Source organism: Cyclopterus lumpus, chromosome 16 (genome assembly GCF_009769545.1).
Source record: "Cyclopterus lumpus isolate fCycLum1 chromosome 16, fCycLum1.pri, whole genome shotgun sequence".
Classification (NCBI taxonomy): Eukaryota; Metazoa; Chordata; class Actinopteri; order Perciformes; family Cyclopteridae; genus Cyclopterus; species Cyclopterus lumpus.
In genome coordinates, this window is record NC_046981.1 from 15,197,191 (window position 1) to 15,216,968 (window position 19,778).

Sequence of the window (19,778 nt, forward strand, 5' to 3'; positions counted from 1 at the left end):
ATTTGTATATCGTATAATCTACTGCTCCTGCAAACAAATACTACAGTATATATATATATATATATATATATATATATATATATATATATATATATATATATATGTTTGTATCTGTTATTTTACTTTCCCCGAGTGTAAACCACATCAACATTAAAAGAACAATTAAGATTTGAGTAGAGTAAGTCCATTAAAGGCCCAGTGCATCGGTCTATCCATCCTGTCCAAATGAGTCCAAATGACCTTCAAAACATCATAAACACGACCTCTCCCCTGCCCCGAACACGGAGGGATTCACAGATCAACAAACCATCAGGCTGACAGGTCTAACCTATCTGCCATTAGGCCGTCAAGATATCACACTTTGCTTTAATTCACCATCTTTCAGAGTGTCACACTTTATATTCCTTGGCATGGGAAGTCTACATGCGGATGCATAATTTATCTCAAATTAGCGCCTATTTGAGTAAGCATCAAAGCAAGGCGGCTAAGGTTGGAGGAGAGCTTAAGGAACCGCAGGGAAACCCATGGCCGGGATTAATGCGGGACATTTTTATAAGAAATTACTGGCTTAATGAAGTGGATAAAAAAGCTGTCAGTGTTTTATTGCATTTAAATTGTGTGGAAGTGGTGTTTAGCTGTCTCGCCTACTCCCCACATAATGGCTCGTGACAGTAGCTGTGAGGCTTATTTAACTTAACTGGTGAATAACTTGCATGCTGAAGCTATTCAGAACCAGAAAGGAGATGTGTTTTGCCCCTCCTCCCTTCTCACTCATAATTCCATGAGAACATCAGCCAACTCAAGAAAACAGACAATTAGATATTGTATTTACTTTTTTGAGCATTTCAGCTAAAGTTTTTATTTTGTTTTCAAGGTCTTTCAGACTTTTAACATATAGGAAATATCCAGGAAACACAACCTTTCTTCTCAACAAACTGGATGCGAGCTGCAGCCGATGTTACATCAATACTGAATAATCCAATTTACTCCCTTGCTATGATCATACTGCTCCCTATGGTTATAGAAGCTGCTGACATGAATAGTCGTACTTTAACGTGTAACGCACCATACAGACATGGTGCGTGCTCACTGTAAAGGATGAAAACAGTTACTGGGCTTGGAGAGGAGACCAAAACATAGAACAAGTCACTAGAGTAATCCTACAGCGCCATCTTGTGTTTGCTTGTAGGTCTGCACTAGATTCAGGGCCGTGAAGGAGCATTCGTTTGTTTCACCTAGTCATTGAAAAACAAATGATTTTGATTTTGGGACATTTTAAGAAATGCACCCAGGTAGCGGTTAGACAATATGTATCCTACAATAACAAACAGTAACAAAACCAAAATTTAAATTTTCATTTATTTAACATAGTATAGCATCACAATACATGAAAATCAATCATCCATCACAGTTCTGATGTGCAAGTGTTTATTTTCTGCTCAATGATAATGACCGTGTTGAGAACATCGAGTCGGTTTCAAGGAGCAAAGTCACAGAGTTACAAAAATATCTTTGCTGAGTAAAATCCCAAAACGCCTTCAAATCTGGAACGCCAACGTTTAGCGTTTTACTCAGCAAACTTATAAAGAAAACTCGTCATTGCGGCTTGGCGAGTCGGGTTCCTGTTCTTTAGAAGCAGCCAGAGTTCCCACATCTCACCACTGAAATAAAACACAGGCATGAACATATTGCATCTCATTGTAATGGCAAAAGTAAAAGAAATTTGGTCTTCTTCCCTCCTTGTAAATATGCATTTAATTGTCTTGGTTAGCTTCACTTTCTCACCTTTGAATGCAATGAGCAGTGTAAAGGTTGACAACACGTCCACGGATGCATGCTTGGAATGGGTACATTTTGTTCTTGAGGATCCGGCTGAACAGCGCCAAACTAAATACACAACATGGGTTAATCATTATGGGCAGGACTGAAACTGTAGGTGGGGAAAACATGCACGTTCAAACCGGTTCATATGATCATCATCATCCCAAAATGTCTCAGACGGACGATGTGGAGTACGAACCCCTGCACCAGTCCTGCATCTCAACCGAATACTTGTCTTTCACATATGGCAACAAATAAGGCTTTCATCATGACAAGTTCTCATCGTTTCACTGTTGACTGAGCCATTCAATCATTTTGGCAGTGCTTTTGCAAAGACAAGTTTCCAAATTTCCTACTAAACTTATTAAATTTTTTCTTACAAACTATCACAAAACTTAATCAAAAGTTTAATTTTAATAGTGAAGTTACTTTCACTGATTGAAAAGGGGTTTAATTACGCTGAGCTTCGGTTATTGAGAAGGACATTAACTCTTTCTGTAAAGGTCCTAGTCTGGGGGAACACACACACACACACACACACACACACACACACACACACACACACACACACACACACACACACACACACACACACACACACACACACACACACACACACACACACACACACACACACACACACACACACACACACACACACACACACACACACACACACACACACACACACCACACACACACACACACACACACACACACACACACACACACACACACACACACACACACACACACACACACACACACACACACACACACACACACACACACACACACACACACACACACACACACCACACACACACACACACACACACACACACACACACTCACACACACTCACACACTCACACACTCACACACTCACACACTCACACACTCACACACTCACACACTCACACACTCTTCACGCTACCTGAATGGTGTGTGAGTGGTGCTGAGAGAACACTTGCACTGCAGACAAGCTTCATCTACATAAGGCCATTTCTGAACATGTTGGGGACGAGCAGTTCACATCCACCATCATTTGTTTTTTACAGTCAGCACAGAAGTGGTCGGGTTGGGTTCATCATGAGACAGATTCCTGCAAACTGACATCACCGTTTGTCCGTGAGCAAGAGGCGACAACACGGGTTTGTTTTCCCTCCTCACATTGTTCGTGGAGAGGGAGGAGCAGCTTATTATCACGGCCTTTGACCGCGTTAGGAAAGAGAGATACTGAACCTTTTCCTGTCCAGGTGCAGTTTTGCGCTCTTTGACTTCCTTACCGCCAACATGGTGCCGTGTATTCACCTAAAAACGAATGCTTGAATTTCCCTTTCCATCTTAGCCGGATCCCACTGCGCTCCAGTGCCGTCTCACAGTACTTTGGGTGCTGGGGGGGCAAAGGGATTGAGATTGGCGTGAGCCCCAGTTTAGTAGTCTCTCCTCTACAGGCTCTCTGGCCAGTCTCCATCTTTCCTTCCAGTCTTTTTTTTCTTTTTTTTTTCTTTTTTAATGTAGCATCAGTGTTTAGACAGTGTTGCGCGGCGTGCCGTTCAGGGCGACGGCCTTAGTGCAGGGTGAGCCCACCACCTGGGAGCCAGATGGACGCTGGGTGGAAACGCCCACCTCAAATACTTCATGAATGGCCTTCCGGAAACAGTGGAAATTGTAGTCTATTAATCCTAAAGAGGCAACAAAGAGGCACAGATTGTGTTAGGACATGTACGAGTCTTGCATTGTTACAAAAAAAAAAAGTGCATTATTATTTGGTGTATTTTCACTGTCAATATGGTGTCATGTTTGGCTATTATTATTATTATTATTATTATTATGCATCCAACATCAACAGATTCCCCATAAACTACATTTTCCTTTACAATATTCCCCAATTATTTTAAAAAGTGTAACATAACCCAATGTATTACCTATCCAAAACATTTTTAACATTAACATTTTAAAGCCGATGATTTTACTCCATGTGGAGACTGAAAGATGCCGATTTAACTTTAGGGTCACATTTGAGATGTTGAGCTATAGTTTGTGGTCAGGGCCCTATTCCTCGTACGTGGTTCAACTAAGTTGATTAAATGTCCTATTAGCCAGCTTAAATTAACCCGATGATTGACATCAGGCTATCCCGGTTTCTCAAAGGCTGCTCCGCGCTCAAATAATCTGGTTAATTCGATCCAGACGTCAGTACTCAGGATAGTTGCGCGTGTCCGTCCGACTTCAAAAAGGGGGAAGCGTCGATCACCAAATCCATGATTTTCTAACAGCACAAAGGCAAATAAACTCAAAGGAAGAGCCTCCCTTTTCTCCGCTGAGGAGCAGGAGATGATCATGAACGTATTTGAGGAATTCCAGACCATAATCATGGAACATCTAACACCGCCACCGCTGTGAGGGCTAGACAAGAAGCATGGCAACATATCAGACAAGTTAAATGCGTAAGGCTGCGTTTACATGAATATTCACAACGCTTTACTCGTGTGAGTTTACTCGCCCGACTATTTGTGGTTTATTCATTCGCGCTGGGGAGGGGGCGTGGCTTATCTCTGTGGGTTTACTCCGTGGAAACTGTTATAATTTCAGCCATCCACCATGGGCTCACACAGCTCGGTAACTTTCACCGACTACGTCTGAATAACTGGATGAAAATCTGCTTCATTTGCATCCATTCTCGTCTGTGCATTGACTTGCATGGAATCTACTCGCAACGCTTTTGGTGTGAACGCAGCATAAGTGTTGGGAAAATGTATTGACTAATTTTAAGTCCCTCATCACCCCAATCAATACAATTATATTTCTTTAAATATGCCTGCTGGTAGTCGACTTAATGGCATGCATCATCCAATGAGCTCTAAAAGAATGATCTCAACTCTAGTAGATAAAAACAAGCCCAGAGTGTGTGTGTGTGTGTGTGTATATATATAATATATATATATATATATATATATATATATATATATACACATACATACACACACGTGGAGATGACCATATAGAACTAGGAATTTGAATATGTGTGTGCAAATCTGAATATTGTTGCCTACAGCAGGCAATTGCAAGGTCCATGACCCCTATTGTCAAAGACATGATTGTTGTCATAACAATCTACTCATTAATGCTGTGAAAGCCTTTTCGATTGACAAAATCTGCCTTGTTTGGGCGATTTGATGGCTCGAGAAGGTCTGTAAATAAATGATTCCTTGTGGGCAGAATAGATAGTGCTCGTATAGGAAGTCATCATGGCGTGATAAGAACTCTCTCCCTATGAAATATTAATCCAACTAATATCACTCATTCATCAATGGGATCTCTGAGGAAGGGAGCTGCAAGCTTATCCAGCTAACTTAAGTTAGCCTGCGCTGGAGCAGGTTCAAGTTGTTGGATGTGTTGATATGGTGATTTTGCCAAACTTGCTTCGTGGAACCGAAAAGCCTGACTTTTGTAATCTTATCCTGAAAATTATCTCAGTTAGCCAGGTACGAGGAATGTAGCCCTGGTCTTTCAATTCAATTCAGTTTATTTTGTATAGCCCAATATCACAAATTACAAATTTGCCTCAAGAGTATTGTCTTGCATTGTAACAAAAACACCTTAAAACAAGTCATAAAGAAAAACACAACAAACAACCAAAAACTGAGCATCTCCTCGAACACAACACTCAGTCAAATAAAAACAGAACTTAAATGCAGTATCGTTTACAAAGTCAAACAGGAGCTCCGGCCTTTTAACAGATTAAGATCAGTTTCCTTTGTGGCTTTTGAAGAAGCTTCAAAATAAACTTGACAATCTCATCAGGATCTCGCAGCAGGAACATCTAATAAAATAAACCAAGGGATAAAATTCTGGATATCTCAGCCACTGCTGCATTTATTATTGCACTATTCTTTTGAAAGTCCCCGAACTTGGGTGCATTATTAAACTGCTGCATTTTCCCTTTAATGTATTTGCAACACTTTCTACTGTTTAGGCTTCCTTGTTTAGACTTCATACCCTCTGTAAACAATACAAACTCACTGCAATGCTTGCATAACGTGGAAGAAAATATGAACGCGCTACACTCAAAAGCCACATCACAATTAGCCTAATTAAGCCAAATGAGCTGCAGGGGGATCAGAGGTTTACCTTTGCGCTCAAAGCTTTCCTCCCGCAAGATGCAGACAAGCGCCAGGAACTTGGTGACCTCTTTCAGGTACAGCACAGTTGTGTTGTTGAGCTTAATGATGGCCATGGACTCCTTGTCGTAGGCACTGCCGCTGCCGTCCTCCCTCAGACTGTTGTGGCAAAACACAAAAACTTAAATACAATGCTTGTTTGTGGATGTGGATTAAGAAGCCAAATAAACACATAAATTAAAGTTCTGCTTCAGACAAAGTATCCACAGGTTGTGAACTCTATATCCTACAACATTAAGAAAAGCATGTTCTTTTAGCATTTAATATGTAAATCAATACAGAGTTAATTCAAACTAATCTTTCGATACTCTCTCCCCCCCCCCCCCCCCAAGTCTAAATCACACTCACCCGTAGATGCAGGAGACGTCGATGACCACGTCAATCATATCACAGCACAGTTCATAGGACTGCATGTCGACAGGAGAGCTGTCTGTGGCGATGTAGATCTTACTGACCACATCAAACAGAAAGGCCTTCTCTATCCCAGAATTCTGTCATTGGCAAAGACGACAGAGAGGAAGAGAAAAAGAATGATGAAGAGACAAAAAGATGGCATTAGGAAAATTATTATACAGTTCAGACATTGAACATTTCATATTTAGACAGAAGGGGAAGGCGATATGATGACAAAATGCTTTGAGAGATTATTCATTTGGCAAACTGTCAACATATTTTTACAAGGGCAACCAACTAACACGTTTTTCTTTAATCATTTTGTATTAAAATGTGAGACACTTGGTCGAGTCAACAATTCAAAAAACAAATGAATAATTAATATAATGATAGAAACAAAAATCTTTGCCGCTTATTATTCTGACATGTCTTATTGATAAAGCACTATATATATATCTTTATTCTGTTTATACTGTGGTAGGTACATTTAATATTTCTGGATGTACAGTCTTTAGGTTAAGATATGTTTATTGATTTTGCATCAACGAGATGAAGTAGCATCATTTGGTATCTTATTTTCTCAATTAGACCGTGCTGGTTCATATTTGACCTATAAAAGCTTTTCTAAAATTAAATTAACACACACATATTGAAATGTAATACACTAGTACAATAATTTAAATTCCAGATACCATGATAGTGAATGCTATTTATATAACCCACTCTTATAGGACAAACAAAAAAAAAACAAAAAAAGGTGGTACAAAAGTTAGCTTCATTTTTATTCAGTTAACTCCACAAAGTTTTAAAATACAGAGTTTTACGCCATGTTTTAAATGTAACTTTAATCATTCAGTGATGACAGGATGTGTGCTAACAGATGTCATATACACAACCAAAATCCAATGTTACAAAGCTGAATCTTGCAAGCAAAGGCAGGATTCAATTAAATGCTCTTTGAAGTATTTTTTATGAAATGTAACTTTAAAAAATAAATATTAAAAAAGGGAGTTGGAGCTTTTTCCTTCACAAGGAGATATTTTTTTGACTCAAAGAATCTGAAATGCTGGATACCAGAACAGTTTGAACATTTTGTAATCATCACCCCTTGATATGCTGCTATAGGCTTATAGGCTGCTGGGGGACGTTTTAGGATACACTGAGCACCTATCTCCTCTTCTCTCTCTACTTATGGATAGGGTTGCAAAGGGGCGGAAAGTTTCCGGTAAATTTCCGGAAAGTTTCCACGGGAATTTTGCCTCGGGAATTTTGGGAATTTTGAAAAAAAAAAAGTTGCTTTGCAAAAGCATATGCATAAATGTAGTTGAGAACAAGACTATCCACGCCTAGTTCAGTTGGACCCTGAATGCAGCTGGTTGGGAACATTGTCGGGAAACATAAACGTAAACAGAAAACGTTCTGTTGTTTTTGAACGTCTTTGTCATCAGTGTCCTGAACGTTTCAGGCCCTTTGCCTGGCAAGTGTGAGAGCACCGAGTTGAGTTGAGGCCAAGAGCGGTATTGCAGACAGATAGAGATTTCAATAATAGCTGCAACATATTGAAAAAAATAACTGAAGTAGTTCATTTTTTGGAGCTTAGTTCAAAATGTTGAATTATGAACTGAACTAGTTCATGTAGAAAGTGAACTTTCCCAACACTGTTTGTCATATAGCATATTGATTACTTGGTAAACTGAAGCCATGTTCATTTTAATACCAAGTGTATTTGTATACAGTAGACTAACTTTTTACAGCAGTGAGGAGGACGTTGATGAGGTCCAGGAAGAAAGCATTTAGACCTGAAAGGATTCAGGGAAAAACACTTTAAAAAAAAATTGTGTTGGGGGATGGTGATCATAGGGAATACACCTTTTTTATTCAACGTTCATGTTTTTGTTGTTCGATGAAAGAATAAAGTTCTACTCACAAAATGTCAAAAATGTCATTTTTAAAAGTTGTATTATAAATGTTTGCATGCATGTCTGCTTATGACAACGTACATACAGTTAAATTACCCCAAAATGTCCAGTTTATTCCCGTTAATTCCCATATATTCCCGTTTATTACCGTTAATTCCCGTGGAAAGTTTCCAACTTTGAATATTCCCAGAATTTTGCAACCCTGCTTATGGATGAATTTACATCTCTCCATTGCACCTTATTAACTCTGCTTCCTCCCCGGAGTCGTGACTTCACGTCTCATAGGGTCCATTGGACCTGGAGGTGTCTGATGAGCCGGCCTCCCGCGTTGGCCCTGCTGATGCGCCGCCCCCCCCTCCTCTCTACCTCCTTCTGTTTCATGGATTGGAGTTCCATTCATACATTGTCATATTCATGTAATGTGTTTATGTAACTCTGTATCGCTGTTCATTCTGTACACATGACATATATTGCATCTATCCATCCGGGGAGAGGGATCCTCCTCTGTTGCTCTCCTGAAGGTTTCTTCTCTTTTTTCCCTGTGAAAGGTTATTTTTGGGGAGTTTTTCCTGATCTGATGTGAGGTCAAAGGTCAGGGATGTCGTATGTGTACAGATTGTAAAGCCCTCTGAGGCAAATTTGTAATTTGTGATATTGGGCTATATAATATAAACTGAATTGAATCATGCGAGGCAGGGCTCCTTGTTTGGCGTAATTGACAGCAATAATATTCAAAATGTATCATTGAGAATGTGTGCAGAAAACGTGTGCAGCATCCACAGACCAGCGTCGCAATCAACCACTATAAAGGGCATTGCAGGAACCGCTCACCAAAAAGTGGCATCAGGGCTGGCAGTGACTCACATAATGCAGGCTGTCACACATTAATCATGGTGGCCAATGACAAAGTCACAAGAAGCTTGATTTACAAAGCCTTGGCTGCTCCAAGTTTACTTACCGAAATGAAGATGTTGAGGAGGTTCTCCAGAGTGGGGAGCTGCGGGATGAGCTTCTGCACCACTTTGCTGAAGGCCTCAAAGATGGAGTGGTCATAAATACTCGTCAAGTAAAAGCTGAAAGACAAAAAGAAAAAAAAAAGGAAGTGAATGAGCAGTTTCTAGTAGGCTACACGCCTCACTTCCTTAGAACACACATGATGATGGCAGGTAAAAATACAGATAGTCACAACGAGATCACGTGACCCTGGAGTGTAGAAAAGAGCTGTAAAGCAGATTGAGACATAAAAACACAGGAACAAAAAAAAAAAAAAAAGTCTTTATACACCAAACTGGACACACATGACTTGAGTTTTGTTACTGAGATATAAAAATAAAGGAGGCGCATTACAGGGAAGAAGCACCAGAGAGCCACAAAGCAGAGCCATAAAAATAATAAAAAGGCCCTCTCAGCGTCGCCATATATCCAGGACCGCTCCGGCTGTCGAACCAGAATAAACAACAATGTCACCTCGCATAAAACACAGTGCAGCGTGTGCCAGCACAGACGTCAACAGTAAAGCTGCTGCAGAGATGACCGCAAACAGCCAGGGCGGCCTGCAATTAATGAGGACATTTGTTTTGTTTGTTTGGGCCTGCAAAAAAAAATCTATTGATTAATCTAACATACTATTAATCGATGAATCATTTTGTCTTTGAAATGTGAAAGAAAGAAAACAACGTGTCGATTGTTGAATCTACAGTTCTACATTTCAGCTCAACCTTAAATATGTCAGACGTTGGGAGCTCTGGTTTCTGAAGCATGGACCATTGTTTCTTCATTAGGAGGTCAGAGAGGAATCTCACAGCTGAAAGTTTGTAGGACATCAGCTGCTGTGCATCAACACTACTGAGATCACAGAACCAACCAATAAGCTCCTCCCCTGAACTACTGTGTCACAAACAAATTACTTTTCACAGTGTCACATAATGTTAGAACCATCCGGATTAAAAACCCTCTAGGATTAAATTACAAGTCATACGTCTGCAATAACACAGATGTTGTACTACAAGTGCAACATCTGAATCTGGGAGTGCAGCCCTGTTTTTACTTTCAAACTTAACACAAGTGTAATGCAGCGGGAGGTATGACTGACTGGTTGTTAACACCTACATGTGTTGTGGAAGCACAACGTTGTTTTAACACAAAGAATTGCTCCAGACAGATAATGAATTAATACGTTGAATACAGCAGCTCTAGTTACAAATAACCTAACATGAGCTACATTAGAGAGATAACTCCTAAAAAATTAGGATAAATTGTTTTAAAAGAAGTTAGACTATTGTAACGTGCAAATAAAACATCCAACACAAATTCCCCACCGTCTTAACAACACGTGGGGAATGAAGAATTAAGAAATAAGTATGAAAAACCCTGCGTGCCTTCACACATGTTCTCATTTGGCTGGCATGGAAATGCTTTTGAGGGGATTTGATGTTTCTGATTATTGGCAGTACCAACCTGTTACGGCTCATTTCAAAGCTGCAACAACGTTTTTTATCAAATTTGGGTAAATCCACTCTGCAGAACAAAGTCTAAATTAAAACATTTAATACAATGTGTGATTTGTTTTGATTTGTGGGTAATAATTAGGTATCAAAGGTTGATTGTTGATTACATTTTGTGACAGTGGCCTCTGATTTTGGTGAGGCGGATATATTCTGATGAACTGAAGGATTGAAAGTTCCTTAATGACTTAGAAAAAAAAGCTGTTATTTCTTAAGATAAATAACCCATTAAAACCCCTCTGGATTATCCGACAAATGAATTGTCACAAAGATAAGAGACAATTCTTCTTAGCTGATGAAAACTTGAAATTTTGGAGAGATGTTTGGTGTTCATAGGACAACGACACTGTTCATGCATTCAATCATTCATCACTTTGACCGTGTTTATTAGATCTACCTCTTTGTTGCAGGGAGTTCGTACATGTGTTTTTAAGGCACTATTTTAAAATGAATAGTAATACGCAGGTCGGACAACCCGATGCCAAATGTGCTAATGTGTATTTTCATATTGGATTAAGCCATTGTGTGTTATAGGTGTGCTATCCAACTTAATTTAAATATAATGTTATCATAGTCGTATATTGATGGACTCTGGTGTTACTAGGAGAAAGACACAGGGCCTATTTGCATGAATTTTATAGCCATGCATCAATGAGAACTGATAGCAAAAACTAAAACTAAACATGCACAGCTAACAAGTGCGACAGTGTGTGTGTGTGTGTGTGTGTGTGTGTGTGTGTGTGTCCTCAGCAAACCCTCCCTGGCTTTTGATAAGAGTGATGTGTGCACCGCCCGCCAGCGTCATCTTACAACGATATGAACCATAAAGCACAATATTTCACCATAAATGTAAATGACTGTACCAACATGTGATTGCATAGAGAGCAGGGATAAATTAGGTATTTGTCAGCCTTGTACAGGCGTAGAAGTAAAATACATTTTTTTTACCTGAGATGCAGCTTTTCTAAGCTGGCGTCTGCCAGATCATCGTTGGCTCTCTGATGGATGTCTCTCTGGGTTTCGATCTTGTGATCGTCGGAGAGGCCGTCCACTTTGTGGATAAACACCTCAAAGTTGATCTCTGGATTGACTCGGTAGGCCCGAGACACAGTGAGGTGAAGCCTGCCCAAGGCCTCCACATAATCATCCTAAGAGGACGAAAGCAACGTATTATACACATATTCAATCTGCACATCTTTTCAGAAAGATAATCATGAAACTGGGTACAAAACAATACAAACATGGATCACAATTATCTTCTATGGCTACATTAATGCACACAATCACCGTAAAATGAATCACCGTTATTTCGGCTATACCGTCAGATGAGTTCAAGCATTTGACAACACCACAATTAAAGCTTCTTTAAACGTTTAGATACCTCAACATTTACAATGAAATATCGCAGAATTGCAAGCAACCATCTTTTGCTTGGGATAAACCTTGAAAATGGCTATTTAAAATATGTTAGGGCAGTGATACAATACCTAATTGCAATTACAGCTAATTCCATTCAGTCAATACGAAGAGGAAAATCAACACACAGCATACCACAAGTCCTTCCTTCCTGTGCTGTCAGGCTGCACAACCAGCTGAGCTCACAGTAGACCACAACACACTTCATTCACTCCAACCTGTGCAATATTAATATCAATACACTGTGGAAATAGCCATATTTATTCTGCCTGTGTGTATATATTATTGTATATATTATTCAATTACCGTACTGGTTTTATTGACCGTTAACTCCCTATTGTTATATTTGATCTTACCATGTCTTGTGCGCACTTTACCCCTTTGCTGCTGTAATCCTTTACATTTCCCCACTGTGGATCTAATAAAGGATTATCTTATCTTATCACACACACACACAGTCTAGAAAAGCATTACAGGGACGACACCTGTAGGTGTACACTGATCAGCTTTGGACCAGGTTTGAGGAAATGTACTGCTGCATTATATTCAAGAAAAAAACAAGTTTCCTCAGATATCATTGTGTGACCAACTGCTGAAACTAATTGAACCTGATGCACCTACTCGAGTACAAACAAACCCTGCAATTATATAATCCGTGGCTGACATCGCAGCTGAGATTACTTCTTGAAAGCACTTAGAGCACTGGCATAAAAGACATGGTGCGTAATTGTCTCTTATCCCGGCTATTCTGGCTGTCTGTCAGAGTTTATTCTCGAGGGCTTCAACTTCAACTTACAGCACAAAAAAAGTTTCCAGACGGTAAAACACCCCGTTTATAACCATGGAACAGTCACAGCTTTTTTTCTGTTCCTCACCTGAGCATCGATGACAAATATCAAAGCGCCGGTTCCTCTGAAGATCATCTCGTAGTCGAAGGTGGGGTCGAAGAAGTCAACCTGACCCGGGAAGTCCCAAATCTGGAAATTGACAAAGGAGCTGCTGGAGATGTCGTCCTTGTAGATCTTGTTGGTGCTCTCCAGGAACAAAGTCTCATTGGGAGACATTTTGTGGAACACAACCTGAAATCAGAAGTGTTAATGTTTAAGTACAATAAATGCAGACGATTTGTGTGGAATTTTTAAATAACTTTAAAGTTTTATTTTCTGAATTTGACAGAGATGTGTTCCAAAATGTGGTCGTCATCTACGTAAAGACAACAACAATCCCTGGTGCTCTTGGATGGATGGTTCTGTAATAATAATAATAATAATAATAATAATAATAATAATAATAAACACACACACACACACGTTCCCTTTACTAGTTACAGAGAAAGTGATGTGTTGTAAATTATTGTCCAGCGATATGGATATATCTTGCAAAACTGCCTCAAAATAATGTTTCATGAGAGCGAATACCCTGGCAGGATTGTATTTTGGCTGATGCGATAATTTAAGCAATAAGACATCATCCGGAATTCACATGAAGAGCAAGGGGAAAGAGGGCACAACATTGCAGATAGGGCTGCAACTAACGATTTTAATAAATCGATTAATCTGTCGATTATTTGTTCGATTAATCGATGAATTGGATAAAAAAACTAAAAAGCATTAATTTCCAACCCTTTATTCAACAGAACTGTGACAGAAAATGCACAGGTAACAGGTACCGTAGATTCAGGACTATAGAGCGCACCTATCTATAGGCCGCACCTGCTAATTTTTAAAAGAAAAAAGAAATTGTACATAAATAAGACGCACTTGTCTAAACCGCAGGAAAAGGGGGCGTGGCTTGTCTCCGTAAAAACTGTTATTTCCGCCGTTCACCACGGAATAAATAACCACTAGTTCTGCTTTATACTTGTTGAGGACATCCCATAAACGTCGGAACATCTAACCCCCTGGTGTTTGGGTTCATAACATCACCCGTAGGCTCACAGCTCGGGGAGTTTCACCGACTCCGTCTCGATAACTTCTGCTTCCAGCGCTGCAGCATGCAGGCGGGCAGGAAGGGGGCGTGGCTTGTCTCTGTAGAACCATTAGTTCTCGCACAACGTTACACGTCTCTCCGATGGTCTTTGCTCTACCTGCTTTTTTTTTTGTTGCTCCGCTCCACTCCCAACTCAACTTTTTTTTTTTTTTTATACTCAAACACCTCCGCGTCTTATTGGGTGGCGTAATAATCGCGCGACACAACAAATCAATAATGCAATTCGTTGCCAATTATTTTAATAATCGATTTTATCGATTCGTTGTTGCAGCCCTAATTGCAGACTCACTCTGATGCAACACATTTTCAGCTGCCTGTTCTCAAGCAGCTGCAGCTACATGAAGTTAATGTCTGTTCAGGCTCTTGCTTTACTGAATCCTGTGCTTATAGTTAGGGCTGAATCAGGTTTGCCCTGGTCCAGCCCCTTGATATGCTGCTATAGGCTTATAGGCTGCTGGGGGATGTTTTAGGATACACTGAGCACCTCTCTCCTCTTCTCTCTCTCCTTATGGATGAATTTACATCTCTCCATTGCACATTATTAACTCTGCTTCCTCCCCGGAGTCGTTGTGACTTCACGTCTCATAGGGTCCATTGGACCTGGAGGTGTCTGATGCTGGTGAGCCGGCCTCCCGCGTTGGCCCTGCTGATGCCCCGCCCCCTCCTCTCTACCTCCTTCTGTTTCATGGATTGGAGTTCCATTCATACATTGTCATATTCATGTAATGTGTTTATGTAACTTTGTAATGCTGTTCATTCTGTACACATGACATATATTGCTTCTGTCCATCCGGGGAGAGGGATCCTCCTCTGTTGCTCTCCTGAAGGTTTCTTCCCTTTTTTCCCTGTCAAAGGTTATTTTTGGGGAGTTTTTCCTGATCCGATGTGAGGTCCTGGGACAGGGGTGTCCTATGTGTACAGATTGTGGATCATTTGTAATATTGGGCTATACAAAATAAACTGAAATTAATTGTTAGTAGGGTAGAAGAGAAGTTGCTCTCTACCACTGCCATTTTGAGTCAGTGTGTGGGCCACTGAGGTCAAAGAAGCAGCAAAAAGCCAAATCACATGTTTTTCAGCCTAGACTGGAGGCTTACAGGAGAACATTAATCCAAGACTTGACGGAGTGTGGATTATAGCAAACAGTGCAACTGTTCACTTCGGTACGGAAATCTGCCAATCTTTACGTTCATTCCTTCAGGCGATGTCTGCGGGACAGGATCCCGGCAAGTCACGCTATATCAGGCCTGATTCTACTTCCCCCATTTTAACATAAATAATCAAATGTGCATCTCATCAATTATTCAACCGCAGTGCCCATCTGAAAGAGTAGACTTGAAGAAGTCGAGACAGCCAACCTTGCCGTAGGATGTACAACACAAAGGAAAAGGCTTTCAAATCAAGGAGGGATTACCCACTGGGTAACAACTCCGCGAGGTTGTGATCATTTGATTAATTACACCTTTGTTCTGGAAGTTATTCCACTAAAGTACAATATTGACTAAGGCATGTCTTGTCGAGGGACAGTGTCAAAATCTCACTTTAAAAGCATTTGTGCTTTAGGTTATATTGTGCTTGCATAAACTTGATTAAGTTCTAGTCATAGTGAATCTCTAACAAACAAACACAATTGAAATATGATTCCAGTATATAACTATATACTGTATATAAAGATTTCAATGATGTTGGTTTATTGTAGAGGTGTGGACAATCTCACCTGAAACATAGATCATGGCTGCTCATGTCATAACAAAATATGGAGGCCATTAGTTTAAGAATGAGATATCGGGGAAAGAGATGTTGATAGCTGGGTGAGGATCAGGGTGACTTTCCACCACAGCTAAAGAGAGTACTGGTTGCTCTGGACTTGTGATGCCCTCATGGGTGCATATTGCACATGGGGCAGTTTGGTGTTGGGAGCTTAAGGACCCTGTAACTTATTAATCCAGCTTTAAATTAAAAACATTAGTGGGAAGAAAGACAATCTGAAAGACCATGTTGGCCTGGAGGTAGTTCTCCTGGTGCACTGATTTAAAACCAAGTGTAAGGACTTGCAGACCGGTAGGAGTGGTCAGGTTGCAGTCATGTGAGGAGCTACACGTCAGTCCTCGCCCAGCGCCTCACAGCTAGGTGGGACTGAGATACATTTGTCAAAATGTTCGACAAGTTGTTAAGCAAACAGTCACGTGCCTTCATGTCCATGTGTCAGTGAAGATGCACGCGGGCGTCACCTGTCCACCTGGTTAATAATCCACTGCTGTGGCTACACTCGCGTCAGCTAACTTAACACTGGAGGCTGCGGGTTCAGGTCTTTTAATGCCAGGTTATTCCCCTCTCGTGAAGCCAGACGTGCTGAACTGGCTCGTTAGATATTCTGGCTCACGTGCCGTTTACTTGTGTGAAGCAGCAGCAGGGGGCAGCTAACAATGGGTAACAGTTAACACGTCTCCCCCTCCCTACCTTCTGGATGGACGATTTTCCACTTCTCCTCAAACCCATGAGCAGGATTCTGGGTTTGCTGTCGGACGGCGCCGGGCTGTCCTCGATGTCGGCCTCCTCTTCGCCGTAACCAAAATCTTTGGGGAAGGAGTCCGCCACCCCGTAGCTGTCTGCCAGCTGTTCCACCTCGTACTGAATCGACATTTTGACCTAACGACGGTCTCGTCCCCCCCTCTTTTCCTCTCACTCCCCCACCCCCCCCCCCACCCCGTTTTACTTGTCGGTCGCCAACGCCCGTGTTTGTTTCAGGACGGTCGGTAAGCGCCACAAACGGTCGCCACACAATGAATATAGTTTGTCAATAAAGCTCAGGATACTTGGAAACACCGAGTGTGATCCCACACATTTCGGATTTCCTCTCCAGTGAAAAAAAAAAAACTAGCCCCTTTGTTGCCACCCCTTAATTCTGATTGGTTGTCTGAATTCATATGCAAAAAGATTGGTCGGCAGCTCCTGTCACTCTGCTGAGGTTGGTCGCTGTCACCTGACTCGTACTCAGACCTGTTTTGTGACCTATCACCCGAATAATACGCAAATGCACACTCTTAACAAAAACGAAGACATTTAAGTCTTCGTTTTTACTTCACTTTAAATTTTTACTTCACTTTAAATTTCATTTGTGGTAAAATAAGTGAGCATTTCAAGAAGGTTGTTAAACAATGAGCCGACTAGAAAGTGGGCGCTGGTGTTCTGCAATATGACCAGCGGATGGCGGCAGAAATCAACTAAAGTGAAGACTTTCAATGTCTTTCTACAATGTCGGAATTAATAGTGGCCATAATATGTTAAATAATCGAGTATCCGTTGTAGCCTATTTGTAACACAACAAACAAAACAAAAACAGTAGTGCATTCCTGTGCCTTTCTTTTATTTGCATCATAAGTAATGTAAACAGCAGCAACAAAACAAATGTTGCCAACTGCCAATGACGGTTTTTGCTCTCGCCAATCAATACGTCGGATACAAACTTTTTTACGAGGGACTCCTGAAGGCAGCATCTACAGCAGACCGGTTGCATAAACGAAACTTAATTCTGCTGCCCCCGAGAGTTTTCCTGCGTTTCACAATTAAGGTTAGCGGCGATAAGTGGGACCCCAAAAACAGTAACTATAAGAAGAAAGCCAGCTTTAAAGACGACATCATTATGGCACATTATAGAGTAAGTGTGTTTACTGTTGTCGCTTTGTCTTTACACTTAGTGAACAGCTTCTTGTCTAACGTTACTAACGTTAGCGGCCAGCTAGCTAAACTAACATGGGCTCGCTCGGCATCAAGGTGCTCATTAGGGAGTCCATGCCCCACCTGTGACGACTCGTGTTGTGGCCTTGGGGTCGTAAATGTTTGTTGGTGCGCCTTTAGTCAAGATAATATTTTTTTTAAACACTGAAAACTACTTTTTTTTTGTCATAACATGTTCTCCTGCCGGTCACAGTTTGACCATTTTATGTCTGACGTTAGTCACGTTTACTGTTAACTTTGAAAATTACTAACAAGCAGGACATTCAAGCAAATTAAGTCATTTAAACATATTAAACCTTTTTTTTTAAATCTACTTTTCTTTGGTAAATTCTAGTTAACTAGACCTGACAGTTAACCGTTTTGATGGTAATAAAATGAATGACCTTTCTCTTCCTTCAGACTCCAGACCCCAAACGGGAACACTTTAGGAGATACTTGGAGAAAGCTGGTGTTGTTGACAGTCTGACCAGTGGTATGGCACTTCTTCTCCATCAGGTCTAGAGCTCTGTGAGCATGGCCACTGTTCACAAACTTCACGTTTGTAATGAGAAGCAAATGAGGCAACCCAGGAGAGTTCAAGACAATGTTACAACTGAAACAGCTATATTTATACAAATGGTTGACACAGATCTTCATCTGGCTGGACTGTACTGAAAATACTAATGAATATCAAAATATCAACACCAAATTATCATAAAATGGCAGTTTTTTGGTCTGAGTAAAAAGGGTTAAGTATTGTTTGAAAAAAAGATTGAAATATCAGTTTCAACACCGTAGCAGTGTTGCAGGGCTGATAACAAAACACTACCTTTTTTGTAATACTCACTTGACCTCATTTTACATTTGATATCCAGCCCTATTTATGCAATTGTATTTAACTCTCTTTGTTTTTGTTCAGTTTTAGTGTCTTTGTATGAACAACCTGACAAGCCCAGCAATGCTCTGGAGTATCCTTCTACACACACAAGCTGAACCATTTGGTTGCAGAAATTTCCTCTCGGGCTCATAGTTGGTCGTGAGTTGAGCCTCGGGACTGAATGAATTCCCGCACCGACAACTCCGAACCAAGATATAGAGAAATGTTCAGAAGTAGATTCTTTAACAAACTCCTTTTCCAGATTTGTGAAGCAGCATCTAAATTCTGGGGGTCAGGCTATAACAGACACAGAGGCTCTACAGCAAGAGGTGATCGACTTGAGGCAGAGGTGTGCACAGCTGGCAGACGAAAACAAAGACCTCAAATCAAGGGTGCGTTTTGGCTGCTTCTCATCGTAAGTTATGTGTAATTTTAGGCAACACACCTAACATGGATGCGCTTTCTCCTCCGTCTCTCCAGCTGCAGCGTTATGAACCTGAAGATGGAGCCACAGCTGACTAGACCACAGCAGCACTTTGGCTTAATCAATGTAGATTTTGTTAATTTTGCTTTCGCTTTCATGACACAACAACACTAATAGGTGAAGGCAGATCATTTTTAGGTGCCTGTTTTTGTAAATCTTCTTTTCTACTGTTTCTTAGAATTTTACTTATCCTGTACATGTATGTATATAAGTTTGTTCCTTGTTTGTTTAATCTTTAGCTTAGCTTTACGGAGAAATTGCCCTTTTTTATATGGCTGAAAAAGTCAGATCTTAAAGAAATACTTTACCCTAAATAAAGTATTCCTTTAAGACATTCCTTTTTTTGAGTGGTCTATGGAAAAAAATAATAAATGCTATTTTTTCTTTTACTTTCATAGTTATTAAACAAACGTGCTTTGTTCAGAGCATCGTGACAGTGTGACAAAGACACACTCGTACTTAATTTACAAG

The 19,778-nt window shown here is 40.6% G+C and overlaps 2 protein-coding genes across 5 annotated transcripts; one reads left to right on the plus strand and one right to left on the minus strand.

Moving 5' to 3' along the window:
- Positions 1–1,340: 1,340 nt before the first annotated feature.
- On the minus strand, positions 1,341–17,104 carry rragca (Ras-related GTP binding Ca). Of its 4 annotated transcripts, XM_034554067.1 has the most exons (9): positions 16,690–17,104; positions 13,116–13,319; positions 11,773–11,972; positions 9,279–9,393; positions 6,357–6,499; positions 5,959–6,107; positions 2,759–3,509; positions 1,786–1,887; positions 1,341–1,661 (listed from the first exon to the last, which is right to left on the minus strand). In XM_034554067.1, exons 1-7 carry the CDS (start codon positions 16,870–16,872, stop codon positions 3,355–3,357), a joined length of 1,149 nt encoding a protein of 382 aa, XP_034409958.1. In that variant the 5' UTR covers positions 16,873–17,104; the 3' UTR covers positions 1,341–1,661; positions 1,786–1,887; positions 2,759–3,354. The 4 variants fall into 4 exon arrangements, with proteins under 4 accessions (XP_034409958.1, XP_034409960.1, XP_034409959.1 ...); XM_034554069.1 differs by having other exon boundaries at positions 1,341–1,887; positions 3,136–3,509; XM_034554068.1 differs by having other exon boundaries at positions 1,341–1,887; positions 3,111–3,509.
- Positions 17,105–17,712: 608 nt separating this feature from the next.
- LOC117745290 (c-Myc-binding protein-like) lies at positions 17,713–19,693 on the plus strand. The gene is made up of 5 exons (XM_034553519.1): positions 17,713–17,887; positions 18,367–18,439; positions 18,866–18,914; positions 19,086–19,215; positions 19,304–19,693. Exons 1-5 carry the CDS (start codon positions 17,873–17,875, stop codon positions 19,343–19,345), a joined length of 309 nt encoding a protein of 102 aa, XP_034409410.1. The 5' UTR covers positions 17,713–17,872; the 3' UTR covers positions 19,346–19,693.
- Positions 19,694–19,778: the final 85 nt, after the last annotated feature.

Bases quoted from the DNA above. Each gene is read 5' to 3' on its own strand.
- rragca (XM_034554069.1), bottom strand. From the start codon at position 16,872: ATGTCGATTCAGTACGAGGTGGAACAGCTGGCAGACAGCTACGGGGTG. The intron at 6,500-9,278 runs GTAAGTAAACTT...TGCCAATGACAG, and splicing joins TCCTCAACATCTTCATTTCG to AATTCTGGGATAGAGAAGGC. The intron at 6,108-6,356 runs GTGAGTGTGATT...TTGCCACAACAG, and splicing joins GACGTCTCCTGCATCTACGG to TCTGAGGGAGGACGGCAGCG.
- LOC117745290 (XM_034553519.1), top strand. The intron at 18,440-18,865 runs GTATGGCACTTC...GTTTTTGTTCAG, and splicing joins TGTTGACAGTCTGACCAGTG to TTTTAGTGTCTTTGTATGAA. The intron at 19,216-19,303 runs GTGCGTTTTGGC...CCGTCTCTCCAG, and splicing joins ACAAAGACCTCAAATCAAGG to CTGCAGCGTTATGAACCTGA.